The sequence below is a fragment of the Vollenhovia emeryi genome, unplaced genomic scaffold, assembly GCF_000949405.1.
Source record: "Vollenhovia emeryi isolate VEMERY1.0 unplaced genomic scaffold, V.emery_V1.0 DF939159.1, whole genome shotgun sequence".
Lineage (NCBI taxonomy): Eukaryota > Metazoa > Arthropoda > Insecta > Hymenoptera > Formicidae > Vollenhovia > Vollenhovia emeryi.
Genome location: NW_011967207.1, coordinates 954,790 through 967,367, shown reverse-complemented (window position 1 = coordinate 967,367; position 12,578 = coordinate 954,790). Strand labels below are relative to the sequence as shown.

Genomic DNA, 12,578 nt, shown 5'->3' with positions numbered 1-12,578 from the left:
CAACATTTTCTTAAAAACGCCGGAAAATTCTGCACCTTTCATTGCACACAGCGTAAAATGAAAATTCAATAACTGTTATTGTTACATGAAAGTCGCTAGCAATTCTGACTTTCTCATTTTCTCTCTCTCTCTCTCTGTTTAAAAATTCTGATGCTCTACAAAATGTTAAATCGAGGAATACGTAACGAGTTTATGTCACGCTGTACACGATGGCGGCCAGCGCGGCAGCCAAATTTCCGCAGCGATCGTAATTTGTATATCCCGCGTCTTTATGTTGCAAGGTGCATCAAATCTCGCTCGAGTCTCGTCGGAACGCAGCGAGGCGCACGGAATTAATAACACGGCCGGGACATTATACTTTTAACAATAATCTCTTTATAGCCGCATGCGTAGTCTTTATTGAGCCCCGGGAAGTATCGTTAGGTATTCACGCGGCAGTGTAGGTGCGTGTGGAATCTCCGCGACGCGGAACTTTTACAGGCAGCTGAAATGTCTCTCGCGAACGCGGTAAAATCCAAGATGTTATCCGCACTCGGTGCGCCGGGTCTTATTGCCGTGCACTTCCGCCGTAGAGATCCGACTATATGTATATTTGACGATGACGAACGCGAAAGGGGGATCCCGTCGACTCCGCTGCGAAAATTTCAATCCCTCCCACAGCCCCCAGTCCCACCCCCTTTCGCCGATACCTCGCGTACATCATGAAGAGTGTACGATAAGTTTTCCCGTTCTCTTTCATCCGCGAGCGTTTCCTCTCCGTCGGCTCCGGATATTAAAAAGAATCGAAGCCCGCGCGTTTCCATAACTCCGTAAGTCCACAATTCGACACTCTACAAATTATAGGCGCCGTATATCGACGGACGAGGTTGGATTTAACGGCACGCAAAACATCATAAATTTCGGATTCATGGTACACACTGTGTCGCGTTACAAGACGGATGAGTTTTGAAAGAAACGCGGACCCATGTATTCGCATTATTTCAAGTATCGCGGAGAATTTTAAGCGCGACATAGGAACAAAAAGTTAATAGGAGGAAATCTTCGAAGTCGCCAGAAGTGATTGAAAACTTCAAAGGATTACTTGATCATGTCTGGCAAATTTTTATGTTCATCCGGGTCGAAATTTTGGTACTATTTTGACAATTTTAAAGATAATTTACACCTACTCAGCTGATCTATACACCTGCATAAACCAGCAATAACCTACTTTGATGACATTATATTTTTTACTCCTCCCTTAAATCTTCAATTCTAAAAATTTATCTTAACTCCTGTTTAAGAGGACCTACTTTAATGCTGGCTAATTGGCAAAAGTAGAAATTTCCGACACTATCAGTTTTAAAGTAGGAGTAAATTTTGTACTTGCACTTCGACCTCTTTTACTGTCTTAGGTCCTACTATAATAGAATTAAAGGTTCATAGCGCCAAAATTTCGACTCGGGCAAACTCACAACGTTTCGACCATGGTTTGTGGTCCTTTTCAAGTGATCTAACAAAGAAATTACGAGCGATTTTAATAAAGGATTGATACATAAATGAGTTACGAAAATAAAGTTAGAAGTATTAAAATCGAGAAAGTAACGTAAGATTGACGATAGTAATGTAGGCAAGATTTACAAAAGTGGGAGACAATTGTTGTGGTTGATATAAGAGTAAAAAAAAATACAAGTAAACCAGGCGTGCGACTTGTAGTACAGTAAAATTATTCAGACATTATTACCGATCTGGATTTTTCTTTTTAATTATTAATGCGAACTAATATAAAAATTGAATTTATAGAGTTCGTTTATAAACGAGGACTGTGGCAATTAATTATTCTCGCGCGACAACACTAATTTTGTTCGAAAGCATGCGTCAGGTTTCGTATTTTTGTATTTTAAAGTTCTTAAAGCGGCAAGCGATCGCCATAAATCGTCGGTATATACAATTTGCACGATTTTATCGTGAATGATTTCACCGCTGAATTATTAGAACCGCATTCCGCGATGCGTGATATCTCGCGTATGCGCGTGTCGAAAGTCATTCCGGGTTTCGAGTGGCGTTTTCGGGCCGTTTCGCGCAATTGGAAGCGGAATGCGAAAGACAAATAGCCGGGCATTGGGGGCGATACCGCGGAAGCGAAACTGCGAGACTCGCACAATAGGAGGACCGTGCGGACGTCAACACTGATTCATCGCGCGCGACGTCGCGCCCTGTACTTTTCTCTTGTTCCTCCCTCGGTAGGAAGGATCCCGATCTGTCCGAGAACATGTTGCGGTCCAGGACACTGTCAGCGCGTGTCCGAGTCTGTGCGGCGCGCGCTCGTTTTCGGCGCTCTGTGGCAGCATCACGGTCTTCACGATTACTTCTTCGTGCAGTCCCGCGACCGACGAGGTATTACGTAGGGCTTGGCGATTTCCTTCGAAGGCTTCGACACTCAAGTTTCGAAGCTTCGAAATAATTCGAAGTCTCGGAGCTTCCAAGTCAACTTCGAACTTCGAAGCTTCCAAGATTTCGAAAGTCAAGCTCGAAGCTTCGAATCTTCGAAGCTATCAAAAGTAACAGCCCTAGTATTATGAGCGCCTTCTGTAATGCCTCCACGTATCTGCGTTTGAACGAAACTTATTAGAATGCTGTAGTGTCCTCTTTGCATAGAAGACCCCCGGTACAGCCAAGTTTTATCAGCTGTGCAACTGTTGTTACTATTTTCCTTTTAAACAGCAATAAATCTGTAGAGATTGCCCAAACAACGCCTCTATCTATTCCGACGCCGACTGTACTTATCCTTTGTTGCCATGAACAAAAGAAGATGGAGAATCCAGCATTTTTTAACGATTAAAACGAATGTAATATATATTGCTTACTGTTTAAATAAAAGGGATACAAGCCTCTTTACGGGCCTCATTTACGAAGGATTTTCTGACAAGTTTCTATTAAGTTTGGCAAGCTTCTCTTATTGTTGTTAAGACTATCAAAGGAAAGTATAGGAGGTTTTTAAGAATTGCAATTCTGATTCGTGTAGGTATGAAAAATGTAGAGCAATCTATTTAAAGAGATAATTATCATTGGTTTCGCTAAGAAATAGCGTTATCTGCATCAAAACGCTCAAAAAATAATCTTACTAATGCAGATAGATTTCTGGGTGTCGCAGCAAAAATTTATCGCTATTTTGTGTAACTGTTAGAAAATTGTTTGTAGCCTGCAAACATTTATAGCAGCATCATTATACTCTGGGAAAAAGAAGACAGTTAGCAACCCATTTTGGGGCCACAATTAGTAATCAAATTATTTCGATTGTTCGTAACTCTAATCCTTTACGAATTTTACCCCGCGTAACTAAAAATCGCAATTAGCTGTTCTATCTATATCCAAGATTTTAAAGTAACACTAATCGATTCTCTCAATTAGTTCTGTCGATATTCAGTAACGCAAAGATAATTTTCACTTAAGAGGCACTAACCGAAAGTTGCTTAACTACAAAAAAAGACGGTCAAAATTTTTCCCAGAGTGGACTTACGAACAATCCAAATAATTCGATTACTAATTGTGGGCCCCAAAATGGGCTGCTGTCCTTTTTTTCCCAGAGCAGTAATATCCTCTGAAAAGATTAGGTTTCGTGACTAAGGCCGGTATTTATAGTCAGATCTTATATTCAAGACCGTCTTGGATTTATCTAAAGATGCTATACGGAACATTTCACTAGCTCGGGAGTATCCAAAGGTGATCTTGAGACAGTCTTGAATATAAGACCTGACTATAAATACTGGCCTCAATATTAATCATTCACATTGGATGAAAATGGATTTCGGTACCGTAGGTAGAACAATCTTTGCAGAGAATACAACCGTTTATGTACCACAATCGAACGTTATAATGGATGGGCGCCACAGAAAGATTTTCTTCCTAACAGTTTAGATAGAAATTCTGTTTCTATTATTTAAACTGATTAGATATAAAACATATGCGATTTCGCAGTATTGGCTATTCATTTATACATCTCAGTTACAATTGTTGCTGCAGTTGTAAGATCTTTTTTTTTTTAGTAAATAATTACAGCCGCGTGCGTGTCTTTCCATAAATTGTGCAGCTTCTACACAAAAATGTTAAAATATAAGGATGTTTGAGAGACATTTCCGATTTATCAGACGTTTGGGCGCGTTTGCAGTAAGCCACTTTCAATGAGTCCCAAATTTCACAACTTCCTCTTGATAAAGAAGAAAGACTTTGAAAGACTTTTCGACGACCCTGGTCTTAACTTAATCTACGATCTGGCCCTTAACCTAAGTTGGCTCGAGTCCAATCTAAAACCCGTGAAGTAAAATCCACCGGCGAGTCGGGAAAAAGTATTAACTTGACATTTTCATTCACAGCCGTGATATATATGGCCGCGATATGTATCTTCAATATGTGTTCTCCGGGGTTTTCGCGCGCTCTAAAAAAATCAATACGAAACATTTCGAATGTGTCTCCATGGGGACACACATTCTCCTCCTGGATTCCGCTTCAGCGGCACACGTCCTTCGTACAATAATCGAGTCAATGAGACGCGAACGTATGCGGGAAGCGTCCGAAAGAGACCGTAATTCATTTTTAGTTAATCGATACTCAACGTGGCTCTCGCAATTTAACTGTCCCGCGCCCGTAACTAGATCTCATTACGCTGCAATGCCACACTTCTGGGTCCGCTAAAAAGCTGCAAAACCAAAAACGCAGGCCACCCCTCCCGCTGATCCAATGGTGTACAGCACGCTCTTAAGTGTGTACCGCCGAAAATTGGGGGTACACGTTAAAATTATAAGTATACGTAATTATGAGGTACATAAAAATCCATCGAAATAGGAGGGAAGATAGTACCTCGCAATTAGGAGACGGTACCTCGAACGGTACTCTGAAAAAAAAATGACAGCTAGCAACCCATTTCGGGACCCACAGTTAGTAATCGAATTATTTGGATTGTTCGTAACTCTGGGAAAAATTTTGACCATCTTTCCCAGACAGCACACCATGTCTAAAAGACAGCTTTAAGACGTCTTTAAGTCTAAAAGACGTCTTAAAGACGTCTTTATGATGTCTTTTAGATATGTGTGCTGTCTGGGTTTTTCTTGTAGTTAAGCAACTTAACATTTCGGTTAGTGCCTCTTAAGTGACAATTATCTTTGCGTTACTGAATATCGACAGAACTAATTGAGAGAATTGATTAGTGCTACTTTAAAATCATGGATAGATAGAATAGCTAATTGCGATTTTTCGTTGCGCGGGGTAAAATTCGTAAAAGACTAGAGTTGCGAACAATCCAAATAATTCGATTACTAATTGCGGGCGAGAAAATGGATTGATAACTGTCCTTTTTTTTCCCAGAGTACCTACAACTGATCGTCATACATTCATTATTACCTCATATATCTTGTACCTCGGACTAATATACTTATCTTCCCTCCTATTTCGGTGCATTTTCATGTACCTCATAATTACGTATACTTTTTCTTTTAACGTGTACCTCGAATTTGGCGGTGCTACGCGACACAAGATTAAGAGTTTAGTGTGCGCCGTGGTGTGGGTCGTGCGGGTCACAACCACGCCGTCGCGCCGGTGCGTAGATTATGCCCGTAAGCCAGCGGCTTATCTAATCGAGCGTAGACAGTGAAAGTAATATGCAGAGACGGCATTGCGCGCGTACACGTCGCATCTACGTACACGCGAGCGCGAGCGCGAGCGAGGTGATTGTAAAAATTTGACATTTAAAATCGCGAACGTGACTTCGCGATAATTCGCCACCACCGGTCGATCAATCGGAACCTTGTTTCCACAGTGGACAATTAAAAGCGATGATTTCTTTCCCCGCCTTTATCCCGACGGCGAAGGCCACCGGGGGAGGAAAAAAAGCGTCGTTAACGCACGACATTGCGCGTTTCTGAGATTAACGCGACTCCCATCACTTTAGAACGCGATCGTTTTTCGCGCCGCGCAATAGACTTCGATTCAGACGACGATGGCCATAAAAAAAAGGTTCACTTGCAAGCAAAAGTGAACTAAAAAAAGAGTCGATAGAAGATATTCCGTTGAATATGATAAGCGACCTTGATAAGAGCTGTTCGACGTCGCGAGTTCGATAAAGCGACGAACCGTCTCGATTTTATAACAATAGTCTATTATTCGGCGTTAGTTCAAAATGCTTCCTGAACGTTTCCTGCTTGCTGTTCCAAACGGATGCACCGCCGTCTAAAGATGTGAGTTTTGTAAAAAAAAAAAAATAGAAGTTGACGCGCGCAAGTCCATCAAAACAATGGAATAAAACATTTTGGCGCACCAAAGGGCCGTGAATCTGGGCGAAAATGGGCCAAGGCCGTTTCCCAGTTATCGCCTCAATTTTCACTCTGACATAATATCCGTGACTAACTAGTAACTACCGCGAAATATAAATGGCAGCTTCGACTAGAAAATTACATATTATTATCGATAGCCAGACGGGTGAAAGAGAGCGGAAAGGAAAAACGCGACTAATGAGACACTTGGTGCAATTGACCGATAAGACTTTTCGTGCGCTTTCAAGTTCGCCGGCGGGGCATTAATTAAAATGATGAAAAATATGAAACTGCCGCGCGCCGCCTTATCTCGGCGCCCTTGTCTCTCTCTCTTGAGAAATAACCCGCCGGGAGAGAAGAATATATAAATAAAAATAATACACGTGCTCGGGCGCGCTTTCCGCGAAGCTGGCCGAGCGTTTATCATCATTATCAATCGTTATTGCACGTTGCATTCGAGTTATGAAACTGGTTCTACGTGCGTTAGCCTTTGTAAAGTGGCGCAATCGACATTTCTTTCGCCGTGGAACAGAAGGGAAAATACTAAGCCGCGGAACGATTATGTAATTACATACCTTACGGACGACCAATAAACGGCCGTATGTGGTACGAGGCTATTTTTTCCCCATCTCGTCATGAGTTATTCACGTCGATGTATCAGCCGCCCTGATGAACCCCGTGTATCCCGCAAGTCCAAATATATCGTCCCGCCGGTGCGCGACTCCTTCCCGCGAGGAAAGACCACCGCGGGATAAGCGACGAGTCCTAAAGCGAATAGACAAAAGGCATTGATTTTATCTCGAATCCTCGCACGCGCTTTAGCCCGAAACGGACCCGGAAACTCGCGTCCCGGCGTAAGTCACGTACACGCTCGCGCGTTATTCAGCGAAAAACTTTCTGAATGTCCCATCGGAAGCCGTCGGTCGGAGTGTCCGAATGTAAGGGGGCTTCCTCGCGCGCGCAAGAGAGAGAGAGAGAGAGAGAGCGAGAGAGCGAGAGAGTGCATTTTGCGAAAGTTTCCCCGCGACGCGAAATCCAACTTCCGTCATCCGTGACGCGCGTACGTATTGGCGCGACAATGATCACCGTATTTTCGTCGGTAAGTTTCGAACGAAGGTCCTCGCGAAAATTATATAAGCGGAAGTTACAGCTCCGTCAAGAATGGACGAATCAAACGGAACTGCGGGCACTCGACGAAAGCGAATTTCCGTGCTTTGGATCCGAGGAATCGAATCGCCGAATTGGATCTCCCAACTTCTCGAGGTCTCTTTAATATTGCGCCATTGCCAATCTATCGTCGTCTCTTCGCGGGGAGTCAGACGCGTGATAATTTTATTTAAACTCTCTCTCTCTCTCGTGTGCACTCGACGCGCGATCTTCGGGATCAGCGATATTACATTTGATTCGACATTATGAAAAAAGGACGCTTTATGCGTCCGGGAGTTAATTGCTTCTGCGGAGTAAAATGTGGAACCTTCATTAAACGGCGGATATGGAGAGGAAAATTCATTTCAACGTACAGCTGGATGCATCTTTGTAATTTTCAGAAGGTTAACATTAAGCGTCTGGGTATGAAATTCTTGCTGGTGCTCACTCGATGTTAATTGAAGGGAACGCGCGCGATGTAATCATCAATGATAACTTCTCTATCCGTTTATATTCTTGCGACTTGGTTTACATTACAGAAATTACACCCGCCGGTGTGCCTGTTTCCCGCCGCGAGCGTTGCATCCCCACCCCGTGCGACTTCGCATTGTCCATTATCTCTCGCGAGTGGATGCATTAATGCAACGCGATAGTCGGACTCGCTTTATCGAGAAATTATGTATTCGACGGAATAAATAATTATCGGCTTAACGGCCGCGATCTGCGGTGCAGACGGGAGGTTCCCTTCTATGCGACCTCGCGCCTGCACCATTCACTTCGCGCACAATACTCCACGGCCGTGTACCGTATCCGCTGTTCAGCTTGAAACGTGTCGTCGCGCGATTAGAGCAAAGCGGAACATCGATCGAATTTGGTAAACAGGCGTTTCAACATCCCCTTGGGTGCCCCTCCCCCGACCCTTAATGCTCCACGCTGCTGCGACTCGCGCCCCGACGATTGCGCGTTGCAATTCATTATCGGCGGCATCGTCGTACATCATGCACGAGAGCAGTTTTGTCCCATAACCGCTCGAATTTACGGCACGGCTCTTCGGGAGTCTTCGAAATAGCGTGGGACGCCCTTGGCGAGGACACCCCCGGCACCGCGATAATCGCGACAGAGATCGGGGCGGCGGAGTCTGAGAGAGTCTGAGGCTAGTGACTGAGGACGATCCGGAAATGCTTAACTATACAATAGCCTTTTACGATTCAAATTTTTCTCTACCTTGCCTTAGGGTCTGAGCAGACTGGCTGTCTTGTACTCTTAAGATATAAGACAATTATTCTGCGTCACCTCAAGACAAAGGTTTAAAACATAAGACATTGTCTTAAGGCTGTCTTAAGAGTATGAGACAGCCATTCTGCTCAGGCCCTAAGGCTGATGACAGAACGATCCGTAAATGCTTAAGACTGTCCTAGGTCTTCGGTTCCACCAGCGTCGCTTAACTTTAAGCTCAGCTTCATTCGTTCTTGGTCTCTTTCCAACTGTTACTTTAGAAAGAGACAAGCATGAATTAAACCAGGATTAAAGTTAAGCGACGTTTGGTATACAATAGCCTTTCACGGCTTAAATTTTCCTCTGCCTTGCCTTACGTCTACGACTGAGGCAGTCTTAAGCGTTTACGGACCGTTCTCTGCCATCAGCCTAACTGCAACCCTCGTTGGCGCATCGCGTTTGTATCTCGTTGCGACGTTACACGATAGGTAGACGCTCGATATTTATGAACGACCTTTCCTTTGATGGACCTACCTTCCCTCCCCCCCCCCCTCTCTCCGTTGCGCTGCGTAGTCCTATTATTCTGAGAACGCGGTAAACTTTCTCATCGATCATATTATACTACCAAATGCTTTCAATATTGTATTATGCGAGATAATTATTTACCGTACCATCAATCGGAGACGATGATGGATAGCGCTAGTTGAAAACTCCCCTTGTTTTAAGCTTCCCCCCATTTTCGGGCGCGGGATTAATTACTTTCTTCCTGAAGAGAAGGGTATAATAGTTGTTGTGCACGTATAGAAAAGTGACGGGCGATAAAATTGATACATGCTTATGTCGCCTGCCTTTTTTCTCAAAAATGGGTCACTCGGATTCATAATGTTGTAACTACCGGGCGATGCTGCTCGTTCGGATATTGTTTCGCTCGAAAAATAACGAGATTTCTCGAAAATAATTTTATTTCTACACCAGAAACCGGGACGGCCGACGCGAGTCAAGGCATGATGTAGATAGCCTATACTTGTAATTTTTCTTTTTTTTTTTAATAAATTGTGAATTCATATACCGTTTCGTTTTTCCACATTTGTCCTGCGCGCCGGTTTCTCCTCGGACGTGACGCAGTTTTCTTACAGGTGGAGTTATTATCGTCAGTGAATTTACATATTCAAATCGATAAACGATTTGTAAATATATTAAAAAAAAAATTACAAGTGTAGGCCATCTACAACCTGCCTTGACTCGCACTGGCCATCCTTGTTTAGTTTCAATGAGAATCCTACTTTAACTCTAATTTTATTTCTGTTACAACGGAGGGGGGGGGGGAATAAATAAAGCAGCGCGTGAATCTTTCTCACGCCGACTGAAGCACGCTGACTCACGCGATCGAGCATGCATTAATTAAGTATAAATAATATCTTTTCTCCGCCCTATTGTTCGCCGAGACAATCTAAATTATTTTCAGGTAACTCGGTTTAACGTACTTAATCGGACCATTGTAGTATAATAGGACGCTCAGTGAGCTCGATGAACGCAAATGAGTAAACTTCCGTTAATTAGTTCGCAGATGCAGCCGCACAAAATCGCCAGTTACAGCATCGGAACAAGCAATTTTTCCGAAAGCTAGTTGCGTAAAATTGTTGCACGAGAACTCGCGACTTTTACACGACTACTCGCGGGGTTCTCTCTTTTTTTTTTGAGTTCATTTGTAACGCGGTACAATTAGTATCTTCGTCAAGTGCCCTAGACTTAGCGCTCGTTCCTCGCTGTTACGTTGAGCAAGTTCGGCCCTCGTAAGTCGCGGCCGCAGTAGTCCCTAAAAAGCCCTTCGACCGGCCACTCGTCGAGGCAGCGCCGCCTCGAAGTTCCACGAGTGATACTCGAAACGATAAATTGCGGACTTGTGTTTCAGCGTGGATCCTGGGATGGTTCATGTGCAAGGCGGTCGCTTATATACAGGGCGTCTCCGTGGTGGCCTCCGTCTACAGCCTGGTCGCGGTATCCCTGGACAGGTACGTGCTACTCGTCCGCTTTTCTTTCTTTTTTTTTACATCCGTACAGGGACAGCGCGTGGACGTGGCTCGCACGTGGGAAGGTGTTTAACATATGCCCAGCTCTACGCAGACGCGCGCGGACCGTGTCGCGTATGCTAATTCGGAGGCGGCGCGGCGATCTTTTATCTCGAAAGTGTCGGACATTGAAAGCGAGATCGAGGTTGCCTTAAAATTAATAAACGAGCGAGTCACGTGCGCGCGCCGATGCGTAACGATACGTTACGTCGGGATGAGTTATTTGACAAGTCCCGAGCAAACCTGTTACGCGAGCCGGAGAAATTAAGCGGGAAATTACGTGTAATTAGCCGGACAGCTTGCGAGATATTGATGAATTCTTGCGTTAGCTCGCTGTTCGGCTCGGAGTAGGGTTATTGAAATCCGTACAGATCCGTCCTTACGGTTCTGATGAAATCTAACGCCTGTCTTGCGGCAGCCCCCGTAACGGGTTCCACCGTGACATATTTATTTCTCATCAGCAATGCAACGCGCTCACGGACAATAATTATAGATCGCGGTGCAACGCACACATTATCGACACGTTACCGTTATGGTATATCGATCGTGGCAAATGGGCGCACGTTATACCCACACTCGAAATTTGTCGTGTAATATATAACGCGACGGTAATAGGTGGAACAATGCGTTTCGGCGTGTTATATCGTAACACGTACCGCATTATTAGCATTACCGTCAATACGTGAAGGTTTATTAACTATCGCTGACGCATAGTTTTCACATCGAACTTATTCCGTATGAAAATCAGACGCGTTTGCATAAATTGACATTTATATGCAAACGATACGCGCATGGCTCCTTACGTGACACTTCCGTTTTACGAGAGAATAAAATGTAGTCCTCGTATCTCATTCATGGCGCAAATTATTGCCGCCTATTCGCGCGAATGTCATAAAGATGCGCCCGCTCGATTGAATTTAGCGCTCGTGCAGAAGCTGCCGTATAGTATTAAAAAAAATATCTCTAATCAAACAGCGCGAAGAGAGTCGGCTGGAATGGGTTTGGAGAGGCGAGACTTCTCGAGGCGCGTGTGAATTTTTGGGGGAAGATAACCCCTGCTTCTATCAATTTCGCATTAGAACACAGGGACTTTCGCCGCGAGGAATGGTTTTATAGGATCTGCGGAGGCGATCGATCTTCCGTGAATTGCTCGGCGCGCGAGGGAGGGAAAGGGAATCGAATAGAATCTTTATTTATTAAACGCTCTGGGGCAAGTCCCCTGAAGCGTTAGACAAGCTACACAGAACAAATAATTACGAGTGAGAAAGAACTTTTGTGTAATGAACAATTTGAGTATGGAAAAAGTATAATAAACAATTTTTTAATATAGAAAAATGCAGGGTTGAGAAGTGACTCGTTACTTGTAACGAAGTTAGTTACTTCTCTTAAGGCTGGTCTACAATACATGGAGTAAGCTGGAGTAAGGAGTAGGAGTAAGGAAATAAATCCATTTTATTTCTTACTCCTACTTCAGCTCTTAGGCTTACTCTCAGTGAATCAAAATGCCATCAATCAGTGTTACAATTATTTTAAAAATCATGCCCGTATTTCAGCTTCCTTACACCAAAAGCTAGAAGTTAGGGCTCTCCCTTACTCCTTACTCCACGCTTACTCCACGTATTGTAGACCACGCATTAGGCCTGGTTTCACCAACGTCGCTTAACTTTGAGCTTAGTTTAATTCGTTCTTCGTCTTTTTCCAACTGTTACTTTAGAAAGAGAGAAACACGAATTAAACCAAGATTAAAGTTACGTTTGGTAAAACCGTGCCTTAGTAACTCTAACTTAACTTCGTTACTTTCCTTTCATCTGTAACTGTAGCTTAACTCAGTTACATTTTTTCGATAACCAGTAACTAATTTAATATA

At 43.8% G+C, this 12,578-nt stretch overlaps 1 protein-coding gene across 1 annotated transcript in view; it reads left to right on the top strand.

Annotated features, from left to right (window-relative positions):
- LOC105564843 (neuropeptide FF receptor 2) overlaps positions 1-12,578 on the top strand; it is a 55,044-nt gene that overhangs the window by 21,402 nt on the left and 21,064 nt on the right. Inside the window, exon 2 of the mRNA XM_012017560.1 lies at positions 10,555-10,654. Coding sequence (XP_011872950.1) covers positions 10,555-10,654 — 100 coding nt within the window. The remainder of the gene's footprint in view (positions 1-10,554; positions 10,655-12,578) is intronic.